Raw genomic sequence first — 20,371 nt, 5'->3', positions numbered from 1 at the left:
AGATTATTACTAGTAATACGTGACTCGCAGGGCCTCGCGAAGCTCTGGGTTGGGGAGGGGGGGGGGGGTGTTATAAATAAGGAGTGGATTATTTGAAGTTGAACATTTATTGAATTGTACATATTCAATTTTCCACAGTATAGTAGGCAGGAAGATATATTTGTTAGAAATTTCAACGGGCATGGCCGCGACACCCTCGTTCCCAGGGTTTACTCCGCTTTGAAGATGGTGGCTTTTTCTGGTTCGTAAAGAGGTATAAAGCGTTGGGAAGCGCAGACTATTTTCAAAATCATCGACAAATTATTGGATAGTCGCATTTTGGACATTTATTTGATGGCATTAAAAAAAAAAAGAAGAACGAATGGCAGGAGGATTCGAAGCCTCCGCCCGCGCGCCCCTGATGGCGATGAAAGATTTATAGCCTGAATAGGCGTTGAGGGAGTATTATGTGGGAATCAATGTTATTTTAATCCGAAAAGAAAAACGATAAAAATGAAAGGCTCAGAATTCGAACCAACAAAAAAAAAAAAAAAAAAAAAAAAAAACCTAGCCGGATTCGAACCCCCGACCTCAGTTCCGAAGATCTGATTTCAAGTTCGACGCCTTACCATTAGGCCACCAGCGCGCGGCGGCCGTGTGACGTCATTTCCGCCACACACCAAGCTCACAAATATATATATATAGAAATATATATGACCGTAAACTCCACACGAGATTTCATCCCGCCTGATCCTTTTGAGGGACAAAATTATACACCTCGCTTCGCGAGGAATAATCCAATAATAGATTATTATAATCTATTACTGAGGTTTGAGCCGTGCCTTAATCCATTAGGATTAATATTAATCTTATGTAAGATTAATATTAATCGGATTAATATTAATCTTAATAATTAATCTCAACAACTCAATCCTAGTCCAAAGCTTTCGAACTGAACCATATACTGGCATATACAAAAGGCATAATAGTCAACAGACTTGCGCGTGAAAGATTTCAAATCTATATTTGAATCATGTGGAGCCAACGCAATAAACAAGGGAGGTAAAAAATCCTAAACTTTGAGCTAAAAAGACAGAGCGCTCGATCAAAATAATGCAAGAAGCATTGCCTTTACAACACAGAGTGTCTCTCTGAAACCAGCTTTCAGCTTTTTTATAGTAAAGCTGAAACAGTCTCTGGCGAAGTGATAAGACGATACATCTTGCAACATCCGGCGTCAAAAAAATGCAAGTTGTTTACATTTTCACGGAACATTCATATCTTGTCCTTCCAGGGCGAACATTTTGAGAGCCTAAAGCATATCTTGCAAATAGCATTGGGCCAAAACAAACTGAACTAGCACAACATGTGGCAGAGTAAAACTCTACAAACGGAAGCCACGCAGCGCGGACTAACCATGACCTCTAGACACTTCCTTGGCCACAATCTTACGGATCTATTCAATACATAATGCCTCCAAATAAAAACAGTACGCTCAAAAAGAAGTCAGAAGAAAATAAGTTCGAAAGACAGAACTAAACACAGAACGGCAAAGGTACAAATGTCAAAAACGTAGAAGTCGTGTATAGTAGGCCCGTCACCTTTATTTACAATTGACGGATGTGATTAGTGACTTATGTTCTGTCAGTCCTGTGTTGTAAGTCTGCAGTGTGTTTGTCATATACATATCTGTCAGATAGTCAAATAGACATATCTGTTATCGGAACATTCAAGGAATTTTATCGGGATTATAATAGAGATTAATATTAATCCGGATTATAATATTAATAATAATCTAATCCTTCCAATTTTTTGCCGTGCCTTAATCTATTAGTGGATTATAATAATATATTATTGGATTATAATAATCTATTACTGGATTATAATAATCCTATTATAATCTATTATTATTATAATCCGCGGATTAATATTAATCCGAGTTGTCCTGTTTGAATGAGGCGATTGACTTTTCTTCACAATTAAAAGATGTACATCCATAGACTTTTCATTAAGTCTACGCCATTTCTAATTTTTTTGCGGTATTATTTACAGAAAACATTTCCGGTCCTGGGATCATTTGCGGTCCAATTTGGGAATCATTTTCGGGCCAGGATTATTTGTGGACCTGTACAGGTCTATTAGCGTACATGAACCGACCAAGGCTAAAAACAGTTTGATTATTGCATGTTTATTATTTGTAGAAAGCATTTTTTTACTCTTATGCATTTGGTGCACTTGTAATTTCAAAGACCAACATTACACTCACTACATTGGCGTTAATCGACCTCTAAATGTCGCTCTGATCTAAAATTTATATTCTTTTAACTTTAGATGCATCCATCATAGCTTCAGCTCAATCGGCAGGCAGCTCAAGTATTTGTTCTGGGGGATCTGGGGGACTTATTCGCCTTAAAGCTCAAAAGGTAAGCTAATGTATATCACAAATAAACTAACCATGGACTGCGCTCTCCTATTTCGTGTTCTAATAATTAATTCTATGGAATTTATTTTTCGGAGAAACGAGAAGTTACTACATACCGTATTTATTCGATTAAGCGCCCAACCTCGAATAAGCGCCCACCTCGAATAAGCACCCACCCTGTAGGTAGGAAAAGTTAATAAGCGCCCAGCCTCGAATAAGCGCCCATCCCCATCCCCTTAAAAGTTGACGTGACGGAGAGGAGTGAAATGACAGGAGTGAAATTGAAAAAGTACTACCAAGAGACTGCCCCGAAGACCAAGCCTCTCAATAATTTACAGAAAACTTTCAATGATCAGTAAAAATTCGCCTTTTGGACATCTTCACCTTCTGTTATTATTTACTTTTTCTTGCAAAATAAGCGTACTACTTGCTAAAAATGGTGAAAATTTGAAAAGCGCCCAGCCTCGAATAAGCGTCCACCTCAAATAAGCGCCCACTCTCAAGGTCCGAAAATTAAATAAACGCCCAGGGCGCTTAAACGAATAAATACGGTAAAACAAATTATAACTACTTAGCTTCGAGTCATTATCGTACCATTATTACCATGTATATTCGGCGGTATTCAACCCAACCTTCCCATAGTGCGCTGCGATCTTATTCTCGATGAAATTTAGTGACCGTATTTTCCATGGCATGGTATAAAATAGTTACGCAACACTTTCTCGTGGAATACTGTGGAACATCTCACAAAAAACACAAGTGGCAAGTGGGATATTCCATAGTATACCACTCAAAACCGTTGCATAACTAGCATGTATTGAATTTCTCATCAAAATCTGGGAGAAATTAAAATACCTAAGAAAGTCGTAACGAACGTCCAACACAGGAGGCAACACACTAAAAATGAATGACTGTTGGTGTCAACGCGGATCATTGCAAGGTGGGCTTTAACCCTCACATGTGCTTTTTCTTTCTAATAAGCATTCGGTTTTATCGTCATTCTAAAACTATAATGTCATGAAATAACGTGAAAAAAAATATCCAGTGACTTTACTCAGTTCATCAGAAACCTCCATGCACAAGCAAATTTCAGCGTTACACATGGCTAGAATGTTTTCATTTGAGATGAACGAAAAAAGAGACAGCCAAGTTTGGGTAAAGATGACTCTAGTAAACTACCAGTAATTTTACAATAACTGAGTGAATTCTCGCGCACTGATTGGCTAATTTTCATTGTCAATAAGAGGACAGACGCATGAAACTCGTTGCTGACGCAATCAGCGAAGGTTTTGTCAAAATTTTTAGCACTGATTTAGCGCTGTATTCTGATTCTTCGGATCTTCGGATGAGGCGAGAATTATACCACGAAACAAGAAGTCTTTAGTGAGGAAATCATCTAAAATTTATCGGTTAAAACTTAAGAAACCATTGCAACCTGAGAGCAAACAAATGAGGATGTTCGTTGAGGATTCAGACTTAAAAATTGGTGGTGAGCGGCAATGTGTGATGTCAATGAAATTAAGAAGCTGAACCGGGTTTTAGCGAATTATTTTGTGAACACTTTTTACTGGATAAAAGGTTAGTTGAACAATTCGAATTTTATTTTGTATTTCTGGCCGTATTCTTACCAAACTATTAATTTACGAGCCTATGATTCTCCGAATTACAAGTCTTACAACGACGAAGTTTAGATTCTGCGGCCGTACAGCAATCGCATCTTCCTCATGCATTTCTTTCCTACGTTTTAAAATCAGTTTTGGCTTTTTGTTATTGTAAAAAAGCAAATTGACATCAGTTTTTTATGCGTCTGTTCTGTTATTGATGATAAATTTCGTCAAAACATTGTCAAATTTTGTTGTAGATCTACAACACTTTGACAATGTTATAACGCAATTTATCATCAATAACAGGACAGACGCATAAAAAACTGATGTCAATAGCTGTTATTGGAGTTCTCAGCGGTTTGACATACAAACGAGGCTTAAGGGTTATTCTGCATTGTGTTAACTAATGTATTGACCCTTTCGCCTCGTTCGCATACCTTTTTAACAAAAGAATATATTATCGCTGGCTCAACTGCAATAACAGCTATTTGTTAAATAGCAGTTTCTCTTTCAGGAGTAGTGTATAGATGGACATCTGCTATAAAATATATTCATATAATTTTGCTGGATTCGATGTTCAGTGCTGATAAAATGACTATTCTTTACCAACAGGTACAAATACGGGAGAACGGGAGACTTACCGTCGAAGGAGGAAATGGACAACGACCTGCTGGTGACATGTACCATTTAGGAGGTGGAGCAGGAGGGATTATTCAGATAATAGCCCGTAAAGGTAGTCTTGCTGCTAATACTTCATCCATGAAACATGGCGATAAGAGTCCATACTATACGGATTGCAGTGCAAAGGATGGGTATTTTCTTCTAAAAGGTAAATGCGGCTATCACAAAAATAGATCCGCGTAGCGTACGGGTGTCATTGCCATTATTAGTCACTGAAGTTGAACGCGAAAACATCATTTTTTGTTTTATTTTTTGTTTTGTTTTTGTTTTTGTTTTTTTATTCTGCATTTGACACAACAATTACAAAACATACTAAAATAACTAACAGTATCGAAAATTCACATGAAGTGCGTCAACATTGTCCATTATAACCGTTAAACGTACTAACAATACTACAAGACTAGAATAATTACTAACAAAAAAATAAGGTACAATGATATACGCTGCTTACATTAAAGTTATTTACAGAAGAATAAATTACCTACAAATAACTTTCGATCGTAGATAAATATATAGTTAGCTTACGATAACAACTCTACAAAATACGATGATGACGAACACACTTATATATTAACTAACAGTACCGAAATTATTTACTTATAGATTATTAACATGAAAGATACAAACGCGATTACATTGCTCACAAAAATTAATACTAACAATACTACAAAGCTTGAGTATTAAGAGATACAACAGATAGGAGAATATCTAAAAAAGAAGAAAGAAAAGAAAAAAAAAGACAGTTACAGTTGTCATGCTGTTCAAATAGTTCAAATAATAATGATGCCATCTACGTGACTAACAAAAAAGGAAATTACATAAATTAATTTGGGATTAGTACCCACTTTTTTAAAAATAATCTTTCTTTTTGATCTTACTTTCCGTTTCATATTTAATGGCAATATTTTAGTACGAAATCCTTGAATTGTGGGTTGAATTTGGCATCTTCTGCAATCCCATATAAGTAGTTTGCCAATGATTATAAAATAGTTCAGTAAGTTGAGTAAAGGGCATGGTTTGGATAATATTCCAAATAAAACATCTTTGAGGGAAAGATGAACTTGCTGATTTGAGATTTGGTGCCAGTAACCTTGAAACTCACTCCAGAATCGTTTAACAAAGGAGCATTGATAAAGAAGGTGGTACAAGGTTTCCGGTTCTGCCTTGCAAAATGAACATAGGTCGTCTGTTTTAAAGCCTATATTGTGTAATTTTGAATTAGTGTATATAGAATAGATTTGAGCACTTTGAATTGAAATCCTTTTACATAAGATTCAAGTACAACAGAGTGTGGCAGACTAAAGATTTGTCTCAGCTGATCGATAGAAAAGTTAAAATCGTTCTGCAGTTTGTTTATGATATTAGGAAATTGTGCTATTTTGCGAACAAGAAGTGAGTAATAGTCTTTTGATTTCTTTTTTTTTTTTGACGTCAAAGATGTTATCGTCAATAAAGAAGGATGGAGGAGCTAAAGATGGACAGGAAATAATATTCTTTAAAAAGGGCGGTATAGAGTGGCGAAGGCCAGCCCATTGCAAATAACTAATATTGGTTATCTTGTCTGACCAGTGGCTGAGTGCATCGTTTATATTTGAATCAAAATGTAGGTCTTGGATACGAATCACGCCCGCCTCAAAATACTTTTTGTAGAAGACTGGTCTTTTTTCAATACGAATTTCCTTATTATTCCAAATAATATTTTGCCAATCTCGTTGAGAGGCAAAGGAATCACGAAACTCCGACCACCATGAGAGCATTTCACTGTAGAACTGAGAGAAGATGTTGTAATCCTTTATATCATAGTTACAATTTAAAAAGAAAACTGAACCCTCCCATGGGATCCAGCAAGTGGTTTAGATATGATTTCCATGTTCCGTTGTTGTCATAAATTGATCATGCAATTTAAATCAATCATTTTTAATCATATACAACTAATAACAAGTAACAGTCTCTGCCGTGCTTTGAGAATTTCCTTGACAAATTCTAGTGTTAAGCTCCTTCAACTTTACTTTGCTGACTGAACATTTGACCTCCATGAAATGATTTTACTTTACAACATCTTCACCGTACGTTGAATTTGAAGCCCTTGATCAAAAAGCAAACTGAAACAATCCCTAAGGTTTAGCTACCATTCTAGGCTTAACTTTTTAAGGTGGATTTGACAAATATTTGTACATTATGATTGTCCTTTTACTGAGAGATGACCGTTGACTGTGATGTTACAAGCCTTTAAAAGAGTTAAACGGCAGATAATAATGATAATCAATTTATATAGCGCATTTTTCATATGTAATGTTCAAATGCGCTGTACACATACTATAATTTACTACACAAAGGCCAGACCACAACACTGGGAACTTCGTGCCCTACTCTTTGCGAATAGTGTGTGGGTTCTTTAACGTCCCCTGTTATAAGACTGAGGATACAGGAGACGGGACCTACGGTTTATCGTCCTTTTCCGAGAAGACTAGAATGTCTAACCATTTGCAGATGAAATTACAAAGGCAGCACATTCTCCTCAGTTATTTTAAGACCCTGAGTGTTGGTCCGGTCTATAATGCGATTTTGTGTCCAAGTTTTCAGCTAGAACTGCGCACAAAATTACTGATTATATAGTCTAGCGAAAAATCATAGCCTCTTTTGCGCTATGACAAGATCGAAATTTTCGATTTTAAAACTGTTAGAAGTTATTGGCTTCTAAAAGAGTAATAATGTGAAATCTAAACTTTCAAACGTGCTGTTTTCATTTTGAGAAGGAAATTTAAAAAATTGCTCTTGTCATAACACAATGGAGTACACCAAGTTTATATTCCTCGCGAATCAACTCTTGAAATTTTATATCGGCGGAGAAAACTTGGACACAAAATTGCAGGTTTTAAGGCTTCCGAAAACCTTCCGAGTCAATGTTCACAAGAACGTGTGATGTATTCAAAGCTGTGAATCTAGTTATGATATTTCGCTATTCGCATTTCACACGCATGCAGTCATTGATATTTAAATCCGCTTCTGAGAAAAACAAAACTTTGGGTGACGTCTTTCTTAGCAACGGCTTGATTGACACAGACTTGCGCCGTTTCCCGGCACTGCTATGTCGTCCAAAAAAAAAAAACGGCCGACTTCCCCCCCCCCCCCCTGCCGCAAAATTGACCGAGACCACCGTGCGCTTTCATAAAGGTATTCAAGAAACCAACGGCCCATCAATCTCGGTTCTTGGTTAGTGGTCCATATCCGAAGCCAAAGCGGCTGAACTTCCTGCTTGCAGTATCAATACTAGTACTGCCATATATTGCTAGTGGAAAGGTATCATTCTGAAAACTTATTAATTTACTATGTCCGTTTACAGAGTGAACCCAGTTTGGGCCTCTTGTTGTGAAACACTGTCTCTTTTTCTTGTTCTTGACCCCAACTGCACGACTCTTCAGTCCTTCAGAATTCAATAGACCTTTTTTGCTTGGGCGGTTTGTTTACCCAATACAGACCACGTAATGTTCTCTAGATCATTTTCCTTTTATCCACATAAAATTTATTCATTCATATACACGCGACTATTTGAAAATATGAAAGCAAGAATTCTCAAGAGTATCATCACATGGTCTATAATGGGGCAACAAAACGCCCAAGCGAAAAAGGTCAATTCCTGCATAACTGCATATTACCAGATCTCTCGGGACATGCAAAGATGTTCTTGACGGATCTTTTGGTGTAATGGACAGTAACCAAGAAGTTGGCAAGTCCTTAAAGTTCCTTTGCCAACAGCCTCCTTAACTTCGTCAACAGTGACATTTCTATATGCGTTGAAAATATTAAAATGTCGAAGCCGTCTATCAAGAGTAGGTATGCTCCAAGCATATGTGGAAAATATAAAAATGGTTTAAACAGATCTAGAAATATAAAAGGATACTCTAAATTTTCGATCGCCTTCTGCGGTCTTCTTCAGAGAATGATGGATTTATTTAATGACTTAAAAGCTAACAGTTATCCCGAGAGCTTCGTCAAGTCAGCTGGCGAATCAAACAAAACAAACACGCAACCAAGAACCCAGGAGAATCCGAAGGAATACGCGTCCATTCCGTATGTGAAAGGAGTGTCGGAGCGCGTTCGACGGATTTTGAGCCGCGAAAACATCAAGACAGCGTTTAAACCAGTACGAACGTTAGGAAATATCTTCAAAAAGCCCAAGGACCGACCGAATAAAGAGCGGTTAAAAGGAATTGTATACAAAGTGACTTGCAGGACATGCTCATTTGCATACGTTAGGGAGACCAAAGAAGCTGGAAATCGCAAAGGGGCCGAACACAAGCCCGGAACAAACGGAAATGTCAACTCCGCGATTAAACATCATGCAGAAATCGGCCACGACATACATCCAAGTTACGCCGAAATTCTTGAAACAGGTGTAAGCAGCAAGAACAAAAGACTGTTTCTGGAGTCTTTACATTCTTTCCTCGACAAAAACACTATAAACGAAAGAGTGCCCTTCCCAAGGGTTTACGCATCGCTAGTTGCTCCCCAGGGGGGCAACGAACAATAACGTCAATGCGACTTATTAGAATTGTGCGAACCTTACACCTTGCAAAATCCATCATTCTCTGAAGAAGACCGCAGAAGGCGATCGAAAATTTAGAGTATCCTTTTATATTTTAAGCTATGACCACAGATCGCTCCAGCAGTTTTATATGTGGAAAAGTCTCTTTTTAAAAAATCTATCATTTCCGTTCTTTGCATGCCCTGTCTCACATATTTCGCCAAGAATCATTTCTCAAACCCGCCATCTTGTAAAACTAACAAGGCATGTCGGGAGATATCGTGCAAGGCATCCTGGTATACTATGATAGCCCCAGACTCATTGAAAATTTTGTTTTCGTTTTAATTTAACTTAAATTCTTTTTGTTTTGATTATCAATTCACTTTCATTTCAATTTATATTTAACTTTATGTACATTTATTTGATTTTTTTGTTTCATGTTTATTTCCCTTTGTTTTGGTTTTTATTTCCATTTTATGTATTCACCAAGTGTCCCTTGTTTTGTTACAGTTAATGAGAATGCACGCCTAGCTTCCATTGATTTGACACAACCTTACTCATGGCCTCCAACATCAAGTAACAGTGGGGCCGTTGCTACCTCTCCTTTAGCGACATCAACAGGTTTGTTTTGTCTGTTTAGCTATGTTGTTTGTTAACCGTATTCAAATACTGCTATTTCTAGCTTGATATAAAGTGGTTTTCACTTGAGTGTCGAAACTAATTCGCGTTTGCATTTGTTTCGCATTACTACGCTTAGTGATTGCTTTAAACAGTCTCTTGCTCCACTTTCTCAGCCAATCAGAAGAAAAACCAAAACCAATCTTGACTCGCTTGTGCACGTTTTTCCGCGCTTCGTGCCGGCTACATGTATTTGCTTCGAGTTTTGATTAGTTAACTTGATTGTCTGCGTTCTTTGTGATTGGCCAGACTTATTTCTTTGGATTTGGTTGTACGACGCTCCATTGAAAACTGCTCTATAAGAGTGCTGAGCTACCAATGGTAAGTCCAAAGATCTCTTTTCTAAACCACTTGGAAAAAAGGTTTCGCTAGGCTGCGTACTTTGATCCTGCTGTATCATCAAAGGCACTTCTAACGTGCGCTTTAGTTTGCATGTTCGTTCACTTGAAAATCAGAAAGTGGCCACTCCTGGGCCAGATACATGTTAAATGCCGCTTAGTACTTAGCTTTGTTTATCCAGCAGGATCTACAAGACGGTACTTACTCAGTGGGTGTTCTAAATGCTATACCGTCATGAATTTGTTACATTTTCCATAGGTTTTTCAGATGATATCTCGAACACAAAATCGTCTCATACAAGTCCAACAAAAGATTCAACTTCATTTTTCAGGAGCACCTACACCCGGACACCTACGACATCAGGTCTGTTTGTATTATGGACATCTCAAATTTGACTTTGCAATCACGTTACCAACTTATGTAGTTGGCTGTTGCACTAATTATTTGTTTGGATATTTATACAAAAACGTTGACCTCTGAGTACCGTAGATTCTTGGCATTTCAATAAGTATGTGGTTTTCTTTTGATGTAAACATTTTTCATTCATTTTCCAGCTACAAAAAGTATTTTGACAGCAAAGCCATCGTACATAAGTACAACCGTGCTTCCTTTTCAGCCTTCAGTGTCACCAACACCAGGTCTGTTTTGTCATCGACTTATGAATAACCTAGCTTAAATAAAAAATACCGACTTTTCTGAACAGCGGATGCATCAACATTTTTCTCTTTCAGTATTTGTCTTACTCTTGGCTCTATTTTGAGTTTAAGCTAAGTCAACGCTAACGCTTAAATCGCCGTTCGTCTGTTGAATGGTAGGATCTTTTAGATCTTAAAAGATCCTACCATTCAACAGACGAAAATAGTTAAAACTATTTAGTGAAAAAAGTTAAAACTATTTTCCTCTTTCTCACTTGCTTTTCGTCCCACCTGACAATAATAATCCACATTACAGAAAATAAAATGAACTAAAAACTTTGGTGACTAAAATAAAGTAAAAACTAAAACTAACATAAGTGACCTAGTCATCACACATAGTAGTACATACAATCTTTTAAACTTGTTTTGAAAGTTGTAATTTAATGGTGTTTAGATGGGAAGTCTTGCCAGAGAAAACCAGACCTTGTTGCGATCATCTATGGTGGCACTGAAGTAATCCGAGGACATCAACAAAACATTACGGTGAATGCATCACTGTCCCATGACCCGGATGTTGGGCTAGGTAACCACTCTGGAATGAATTTCACCTGGTATTATGGTGAGATCACTGGCAACTATTCCGGTCTCCAGACAACAATGGAGGACTCTTTTACGGGAGTAAACCAATCAAGCATTCGTTATTTCGGGAATGATTCTGGACTTGAAGCTACCCTAAGTACTTCTTCCATGCTTGTCAATAAGACATATGCAGTCAAACTGGTCGTGACAAAAGATTGTCGCAGTTCGACTTCATATCAAGTTATCCACCTAGTGAAAGGAGATCCGCCTGAAATTTCGCAACGGTAAGAACTTCGTTTTGCCATTTTTACCCTAGGTCAGTGTACTAAGGCACTCAATCTAGTTTCCAGAGCCTGCTTTTATTTGTTCAGCACCAAGAATGTAGACTCTGGTCTTCAGCTTGAAAACGCTCAATTCGCAGACATCTGTTCAGAGCTGATTGGCTGACAATTAAAAATGTACACTCTACGCATGCTCAAAAAATCAGAACTGGCCAGCGTATGTGCTTTTGGTGCTGACTGTAAAGCAGTATGTCACATGATCAGCATCTGTGACACTTACAAGTTAAAACTGCAAGTTGTTTACACACTAGTGCTTGTGTGAGTTCTTTGTATAAAATAAATCACTGATGATAAATCATTAATGTTTTTATCTACTAGTTTTAATGTTTTATTTACACACGACCCCACAAGCTATGTAGCTTTTTTATCCCATCGTGTATAAATAAAGGTTTTGATTTGATTTGATTTGACTGACCGAATAAAAGAAAAACAGACTCTAGGGACAAGATGCTTACTGCTCAAAAGTTAAGAAACTGACTAAATTAAGTCAATAAAAACGTCAATTAACTACGCTTTCTTTTTTTTCAACCCACGCTCACGCATGTGTTTGATGTTGGAATACGACTTTGAAAGTTGGGCAATCTCAATTTTCTCAACACTCAAAGTTCAGCTCAGTATGGAGTTTTTATTTGTGATCGAACAGTGCATTCAGGTCAGGACAGCGCAATGGACAGTTCTAGCGCTAACACTAAACACTAACCTTTATTTGTGCTCGTTTACAAAATAAATTACATTTTAAAGAAAGAAATATCAAAATTAAATTGCTTGTAAAAATTAAATAGAAAACTGCCTGCCCCCGGGGGGGGGGGGGTACTCCCATAAATTTCGGATAGGGGTGTGCCGCCAAGGTTCTTAAACCCTGACCCTATTTAAGGATAAAGAATGCGAAAATTGATACCCTTTTTAAGGTCCAAAACCGAAAAATGACACCCTATTCAAGGGGAGGAGAAGCGTTCCGTGACGACCCAAATAACGGCTAACCGCGCACGGCAAGACACAAATCTTTATAAAATCGCTTTACTAATACCTGAACAGAAAATTTAGTTTTAAGAATTTTTTTTCGTTTAGCTGGGCGTTTATTTTAGCTAATAGAATTAAGGTACCCTATCTAAGGATCACACCGGGAACACATTGCCAAAAGGAGCAAAAATGATACCCTATTTAAGGACCGAGAACCTCAAAAACCATACCCTATCGGGCGGCACATACCTATATAGGCCACATATGGGAGTACCCCCCCCCCCCCGGGCTGCCTGCCCAGAATAACCATAGGGGTAAGTGGAGCCAGGCAACCAAGAATCAAGTAGATCACAATTGATTATTGTTTTACAAATTCAAATACTGTATATGTAGTAGCAATTAAACCAGTGCTTGAGGGACTGAAAGTTGGTTTATACACTTTTGTGCTTATTAAGCCTATTTTGCTTATTAATCACGAAGGGTCTTATTATTGTGTAAGTACAACACCTACTGTACACGAAAAGATTGAGCCATAATAACCAAAAAAGATTCACTTTTTCGTTTTGGGATAAGTACGTCGTAAATTTGTTCACAGGCATTCTACAAGGAGTAATACATGTATCTGTATTCATTTGATTTTCAGATGCCAAATTAATTGCAAACCTGAAATCAGTCCGTCTGTTAAACTGTCTATCAAATCACAGTGTCACGGACCAAAATGCTCCAAGATATCTTCTTACGAGTGGATACTCTACCAAGAATATTCATTCGTTCCATATACTGATATTATTTGGGTGAAAAAAGAATTAAAACTTATTACCGACACACCCCTCAATTCAAGAAGCATTGTTATCAAAAAGGACTCCCTTGAAGGCGGAAAAAACTACCGGCTGGTACACTTAATAAGAACGTCAGATGGTCAACAAGGAATGAGTGTCTATGGTATTTCAACTGCAACACAACCAACAGGGGGGACATGTTCCATCTCTCCGTCAAGCGGCATCTCACTGAAGACCAATTTTAACCTGAGCTGTAGCAACTGGAAGAGTGGCAGCACCCCCCTGTCTTACAAGTTTCAGTATCAGCTGAAGGATAGTCTAAACGGCATTATTTATAATGGTTTGAACAGTTCTGTTATCTCCTGGTTGCCACCTGGAAACCGGTCAGATAACTTTACTGTAAAGTTTGTCGTCACAGTGACTGATAAATACGGTGCTTCTGCTCCAGCGGTTAATTTGTCTGTGCAGGTAATATTCTCAATTGTATGCCACATTACAGAGCCATTTAGTCACAATGCACAATCATGGGTTTCTCTTTAAGTATTTACAGATACAACTGATATTAATAGAGGCCCTAACAATAAAAAAAAATATAAAAATTACAATGGAAATATATAAGATAAGTCATAATTCAATTGACTTTACATTAATTAATTTTTATTTTATTTTATAGGTTAAGCCATCTCTACTTTTAAGGCCAGGAAAAATCACCAAATTTCTAAGAGCAAACGACAGTCTGTTTAATAAACTAATTAAAGATGGGGACCTTAGCAAAGCAGCACAAATAGCAAATACAATCCTTCAAGCGGTTTCACGAGATACTGCAATGGATTCAGAGCAGAAATCAAGGGTAAATAAACTTTTTCTAAAATGGCTTTATAATCATGCACATGATCATTTGTTGTACACGTGTTTATGCAACTAGCATTTAAATAGGCGCCGGCAATAACGACACTTGTCATAAAAGCTCTAAAGTCAGCATGCAAGTTTGCTAAACGTTGTGCTGTCCTTTTTGTATTGCTGCTCTTTCCTCCTTTTTCAAGCAAGTTTTTTTGCTGGCAGCGCCTTTACTTTGACAAACAGTAAACAGAGGAAACCTTTCGTTCCTCAAAACAATGAAACCAGCGAAAATTTTAGAGTTTAACTCTTGGTTTTAACCCTCACCGGGTGTTTGTTTTAACCCTAACCCTAGGGTTTGGGTAAAATAATGGCGCTCAGCTAGCCTTGATTACCGTTTCGTTGCGGTTTGCTTTCACTCCACTTTGTTTTCTGTTAGTTTTCCCTCCGGTTTGCTTGCGGTTAGCTGTTGTTTGTTGTTTGGGGCAACACAAATTTGCTTGATAAAGCGCCTAAACACTCAACTTCTGTGACACGGGCGCCGTTGATCCGATTTAAGGAAAGCTGCGTAAACATGCATGGCGAGCGCTCTCTGCAAAATCACATTTTGCTGGTTTTCCCATTACATCTAATTTGCTTTCAGTAAAGCGCTGTTTGCTTTCACTTCTCCAATCCTTACATTTTCAGATCACACATACTACAAGACCGCGCGTTATCAAGAGAAGATTGCACGCACTCTTTGATCTATCCAACTGTGCATATTTTATTGAACCAAAAAAATTGCGATGGAAGGTAGAGCTCCGGACACTAACAAATATTTTTTAAGTCTGAAATCAGGTCACTTCTCGGCAACTTTGTCGTCATAGAACCCAAGCGGACACTGCAAAACTCGCGCTGACAAAGTTCCCGGCAAGAAACTTGTTGTCTTAGGCTTTTATACCACCAGGCTCGATCCACCTTCGTTAGTGGACCTTAGTGCAACGTTCGTCTGGAGCGCTTAAAAGCGCTATTGTACAAAACAAAGGTAGGAACACACCTCAGTTCTTCGAGAGATGCTGTCAACTTACGGGTATTCGGACTAAATGATGTCCTTCAACCACCTGGCGGCCGAACTTCTGCTAAAACTAGCCAATGTCTTGATTTTTCCGATATATCCTATCGTGACAACACGTCACAATGTGGTATTCAGTCCTTATCTGTCTAACGGGAATCAAAAACGTGAGACATGGCGGCCAGAAACTCTAACCACAGACGGCTCTGAAATGTTTTTTAACCTGGCCGGACAGTTAAATAACCCTACAAGGAAAGATTTGCACGCGATGTGTCGAAAAACTCATACTGCTGGCTGACTGTGGACAAAGTGAGTTTGTTTTGTTTAGCGGCACGCGTAAAAGAGCTTGCATGCGAAGTTTGGAGGTCGCAGGCGCCCATTCATTTAATAACCAATTTTATTACACGACTAAGGCGGTCCGAGGGCCAATAACTAAATCAGCCAATCAGATTACTTTATTTCCGCTCCTGCGAGGGCCGATATTTTCCAAGTATCGGACCGGGTTTTGTCCCGGATGATCCCGCGCTAATTCCCGCGCGATTCAGCGCAAGATTTTTGTCTATCAAATCAAAGATGGCGGAAAGTACGGACGATATTTTCGGTAAAAATCACTGCAAAACTCCTGAATGGATAAGAGAACCAGAAATGCCCTCCTTCGACCTTCAATTTCAAGAATTTCTTGAGTACTCTACTAACGGTGAACAAGCAGAAATGACGGAATGCTCACCTACAAGCGAGACTTTGCAACGAAATGATAACAACAGCCATCACAGTGAAATTGAATGCGAAGTCATTAATGATAGCCAAGAGCTAGAAGATTTTATTTCTGCGCAAAGGTCAAGCAATACAGTCAAGAAAACGAAGTCCGATATGAGAGCCTTTAAGCGTTTTTGTTCCAGTATTAACGAAACGAGAGAGCTAGAAAAAATGACATCGTCTGAACTTGACAAATTATACTGTCAAAATTCTTCAAGAATGTAAGAAAAGAAAATGGCGAAGAGTACGAGCCAAGCTCGCTGACCTCTTTTCAACGAAGATTCCAACGCTATTTTACAGAGAAAAAGTTACCTTTCAACATATTTGAAGATGAAACGTTTTCCCGTTGCCGTCAGGTCCTTGCTGCTAAACGAAAGAGCCTTGTCCAGAGCGGTCGCGGTAATAAAGCAAACGCAACGCGGGAGTTGACCGAAGAAGAGCAAGATAAGCTCTGAACTCTCTTCAATGTTTAGTTTGTTAGATGTCATTTTTTCCTCGTTTACTGAGCACGTTTCATAGAACAGAGCTAAGTTTTTTACTTTGTGAAAATTGAAATTAGTTGAACTGGTTGAATGAAATGACAAGCTGGCCGCTTTTTGACAGTTGACAGTTTCTGCCACCGTTGACAGCGAAATTTATAAGAGCAAATCTTATTGGTTAAATAAAAGCAACTTAAATTGATTCCAGCATTGTGACGGCTTACTCGTGAAAACTACACCGTGAAATCGCTACATCGGAGTTTTAATTGCTTTGAAAATGAAATGACCTTAAACACAGACATAATTATAACTCCTTTAGCGCGCGTAAAAGTTTTGCCGCACATTGTATTCCACGACATCTACCGGTAAGCAATTCTCACTACACAAAGTTTTCAGTCGTGTAATAAATCTCTTATTACCCAAGCTTGCTCGGGACCGTACTGGGCGAATATTGGCCCTCGGTCTTTTTTGTACGGACCTCGCTGCGCTCGATCCGTACTGTCAAGACCTCGGGCCAATATTCGCCCAGTACGGCCCTCGCGCTTGGTTAATAAGATATATGTCTTGTTAGCTATTTTGCTTTAATCTTTCTCTCTTTAATTTACTTTTATATTTAGCTTATTGACCACCTTCAGTTGATAGAGTAACTATAACTTATGTGAATGTTACTAATTATTTTCAGGAGCCCGTTTCTCAAAGGCCCCGAAAAGTTTTCGCACCCGGAACCCATAGCAAGTTCTTAAACCTTGTGATTTCACAGCTGACATTTATTCAGATATTTAAAATATGAACAGAGGCTCCCTTCATACAAAGTTTTTAGGCGTATACACTTCTCTGTTTTAAGATACAGATAACTAAGAATTGCTTTACGGGCCCGTAAAGTAAATGAAACTCTGGCTAAGTTTTCAACCTCGAGGAAAACTATTCTGACTATTGCACTTGCCAAAAATTGTTGCCGTGTAGTAAGTATACTGAAATTACCCAATTAAAGATATTTGCAATTTATCATTAGATTAGATTACAAATTTATTGAACTTTGCCTTTTAGAAAACCAAGCTTACTCACTCTCAGTAAACTAGACACTACAAATGTTGAATGTATTTTTTCTGTTGTCGTGATACATTCACTGAAATCTATCTAACGTTCTTAATCACGGCCCTCTGTTTACAGATTCAAGACTTTATCATCAAAAGCATCATCTCACTGCAAGTGAAGAGTATTCCAGACCTTTTGCAAATCTCCTCTGTGATAGGTTCAGGTCTTCGGAAAACAGAAACAGTGTCTTCGACATCACTGGTGAGTGAATACTGAGCTCAGCATAAAGGTGACGGGTGGAGGGGTGGGGGGAGGGGTGGGAGTACTAGTTGGGGCAGGGGCTGGTGAGGAAGGAGAGGGAGGTGTCATTACATCTGTTTCCCACTTTGATGACGCCCAATTTACTTTTCCTTTTTGAGGCACAATTGCGCATGCTGGTTTAAAGAGTGACATAAGCTCTACAAAATTTATGCGTCGTCATTCCATGAGTATTTATTTGGTTGCTTGACAATACAAGGCTAAGACTTTTCGAATAATTGTGGCATTAAGTTGTTTTTAATAATATCCCTCCTCCCCCACACAAGCCTCGAAGACAACCTGTAGAATACAACAATCACATTTTCTTGAAGACGGGTTTATCTTTCTTTATGAATAAGAAATAGTCATGCTCCAACTAAAAACATTAAAACTGTTAACTTAACCACATTGCGAGGTACAAGAATTTGTAAATCACAGTTGTCAACATAAAGTAATTCTGTCACCGACTCTCCTTTGATTTTATAGGCCTCCTCGTTATCTGCCATTAATAATATGACATCACTCTTATGGAGGACTGCCCAATTGAAAGATGTGGCGGACATACCGCTGATCATCCAATCTGCAGAAAACTTGGGCTCATGTCTTAACAGTTTACTAAAAGCAGGAGCAGTGATTGCTTCAGGAGATTTGGGTTCAGGTCTACAAGAACAGGTATTTATGTCGAAACATCTCAACTGTCACTGTCTTGGAAACACAATCAAGAATCAGCCCTTCGTGTGATTTCCATAATTTCTGCCGATTAGGTTTTTTACCGGAAAACATTCCGACTGGTTCACTACCTTAGTTAAGTCATGATTTAACCAGATGTGACAACTTTGGCGTTGGATTTATAAATCAAATGTGTTTATAAGTTTTATTTTTTACAGGGTAAAAGTTTAGTCACTACTTCCATAAAAATTATCAGCTTAGTTGGAGACGCATTACTAGCTTTAAGCGTCCCGGACGAGAAAGTGATATCGATTGGGATAAAAGAACTGACCATAACCTTAGGGCGCCATAGCCCAGATAAACTTGTTGGAATGAAGATTGAAGGAGGAAATGGCAGATTTGTTTTACCAACTGATGAGAGAGCATTAAATCTGTCCAGAATAACAGGATCAAGTTTTGTTGATACTCAGGTATGGATACTGCTATAACTACTGACACTTATGACTGGTCCCGACAGTTACGTTTGTTTTCCATTGAATCTCAATATTCCCAAGGGGAACAGCAAGATTCTACAAAAACAAATCTGATTGACAAGACAGTTAAATATTTTTTTAACAAATAACGACAAAGGATTTAAATAAATGCTCACAGAAAACCAAACAGATCTTGGAATCTTTCTCGGCCACCACATGGCTAATTCCTTTATTTGAGAGGTTTGAAAAGAAACTCATTTCCTTGTGGCTCTATTTTGAAGAAAAATGCTAGATACAGCAGTGAAACGTGACAATCACGTGTCTTCCATAAACGCACTCAACTTTCTGTGTAAAAGTTATTCTGTGCTACCTTGAGAAAATATGTTTTGCATTGTAGCCTGCATGAGATACATTTGAGTTAAACGAGGGTCACGTGACTAATAAATAGCCAAACAACGTGCTTTGGATGCAAGAGAGGTCCTTAAGCAATAGACCACACTCTCTAGGGGTTTACCGGCGCAATAAACTTATGTATGGATGGATGTTGGGAGAACACAAGATAAGTTTGTAAATCAGCGAGTGATTTACAAGCTTTTTTAGTGTTCTCCCAACATTAGTAATTACGTTTGAAAATACCTGCGCAGCGTCCTTAGGTACTAAATGTATAAATGAAAAATTGGTAAATACTACGCTGTGGTGATCTGGACATGTACAACAGCCTACCGCAGACCAACCCCCAAACCATCCAAAAGGTACTTTTCCCTGCAACAGGACCGTTTGCAATACCAACCTCCCTTCAAATGAATCAAGAGAATCCTTCTGTGTAACTTCTGCATATTAACAGACGACCCAGAAACAAGAGACCTATTTCCTCAGCCGCTGCTGATTGCCTATCGCCGTGATCGTAACATCCGCGACATCTTAGTACATACCATCGACAGTAAGCAACCTGGCTTTTACGTGGGAACTTCTTTTAGGGCCTAACAAGCATGATTTATGTAACCTGTCATATCATAATGTTTATTCTGTCACAAATAGGGATTATTTTTTCCAACCGGCTCCTAGTAAACATTTGGGTTGCATCGTTCATGATTTACTTTTTTTTATAGGTCAACGTTTCTTCAATCAGGTACATAGCAATTTATTAAAAACTAGCTAGGGTATTTTGCAATTTTGATTGGTTAATTTTGATTGAGTTTTGATTGGTTAACAGGCAATTGCATATGAGCTCATATACCATTGACCATAAAAA

The 20,371-nt window shown here is 38.2% G+C and overlaps 1 protein-coding gene across 1 annotated transcript in view; it reads left to right on the top strand.

Annotated features, from left to right (window-relative positions):
* Nucleotides 1–20,371, top strand: part of LOC144650048 (polycystin-1-like protein 2) — a 117,830-nt gene that overhangs the window by 82,956 nt on the left and 14,503 nt on the right. Inside the window, 11 exon segments of the mRNA XM_078509692.1 lie at nucleotides 2,311–2,402; nucleotides 4,618–4,834; nucleotides 9,722–9,832; nucleotides 10,487–10,591; nucleotides 10,783–10,866; nucleotides 11,318–11,726; nucleotides 13,387–13,990; nucleotides 14,196–14,372; nucleotides 17,816–17,941; nucleotides 18,464–18,649; nucleotides 18,865–19,116. Coding sequence (XP_078365818.1) covers nucleotides 2,311–2,402; nucleotides 4,618–4,834; nucleotides 9,722–9,832; nucleotides 10,487–10,591; nucleotides 10,783–10,866; nucleotides 11,318–11,726; nucleotides 13,387–13,990; nucleotides 14,196–14,372; nucleotides 17,816–17,941; nucleotides 18,464–18,649; nucleotides 18,865–19,116 — 2,363 coding nt within the window.

Source organism: Oculina patagonica, chromosome 4 (assembly GCF_052425735.1).
Source record: "Oculina patagonica isolate OP01 chromosome 4, crgOcupat, whole genome shotgun sequence".
NCBI lineage: Eukaryota > Metazoa > Cnidaria > Anthozoa > Scleractinia > Oculinidae > Oculina > Oculina patagonica.
Note: the sequence above shows the minus strand (reverse complement) of the source record. Positions and strands in the feature narration are given on the sequence as shown.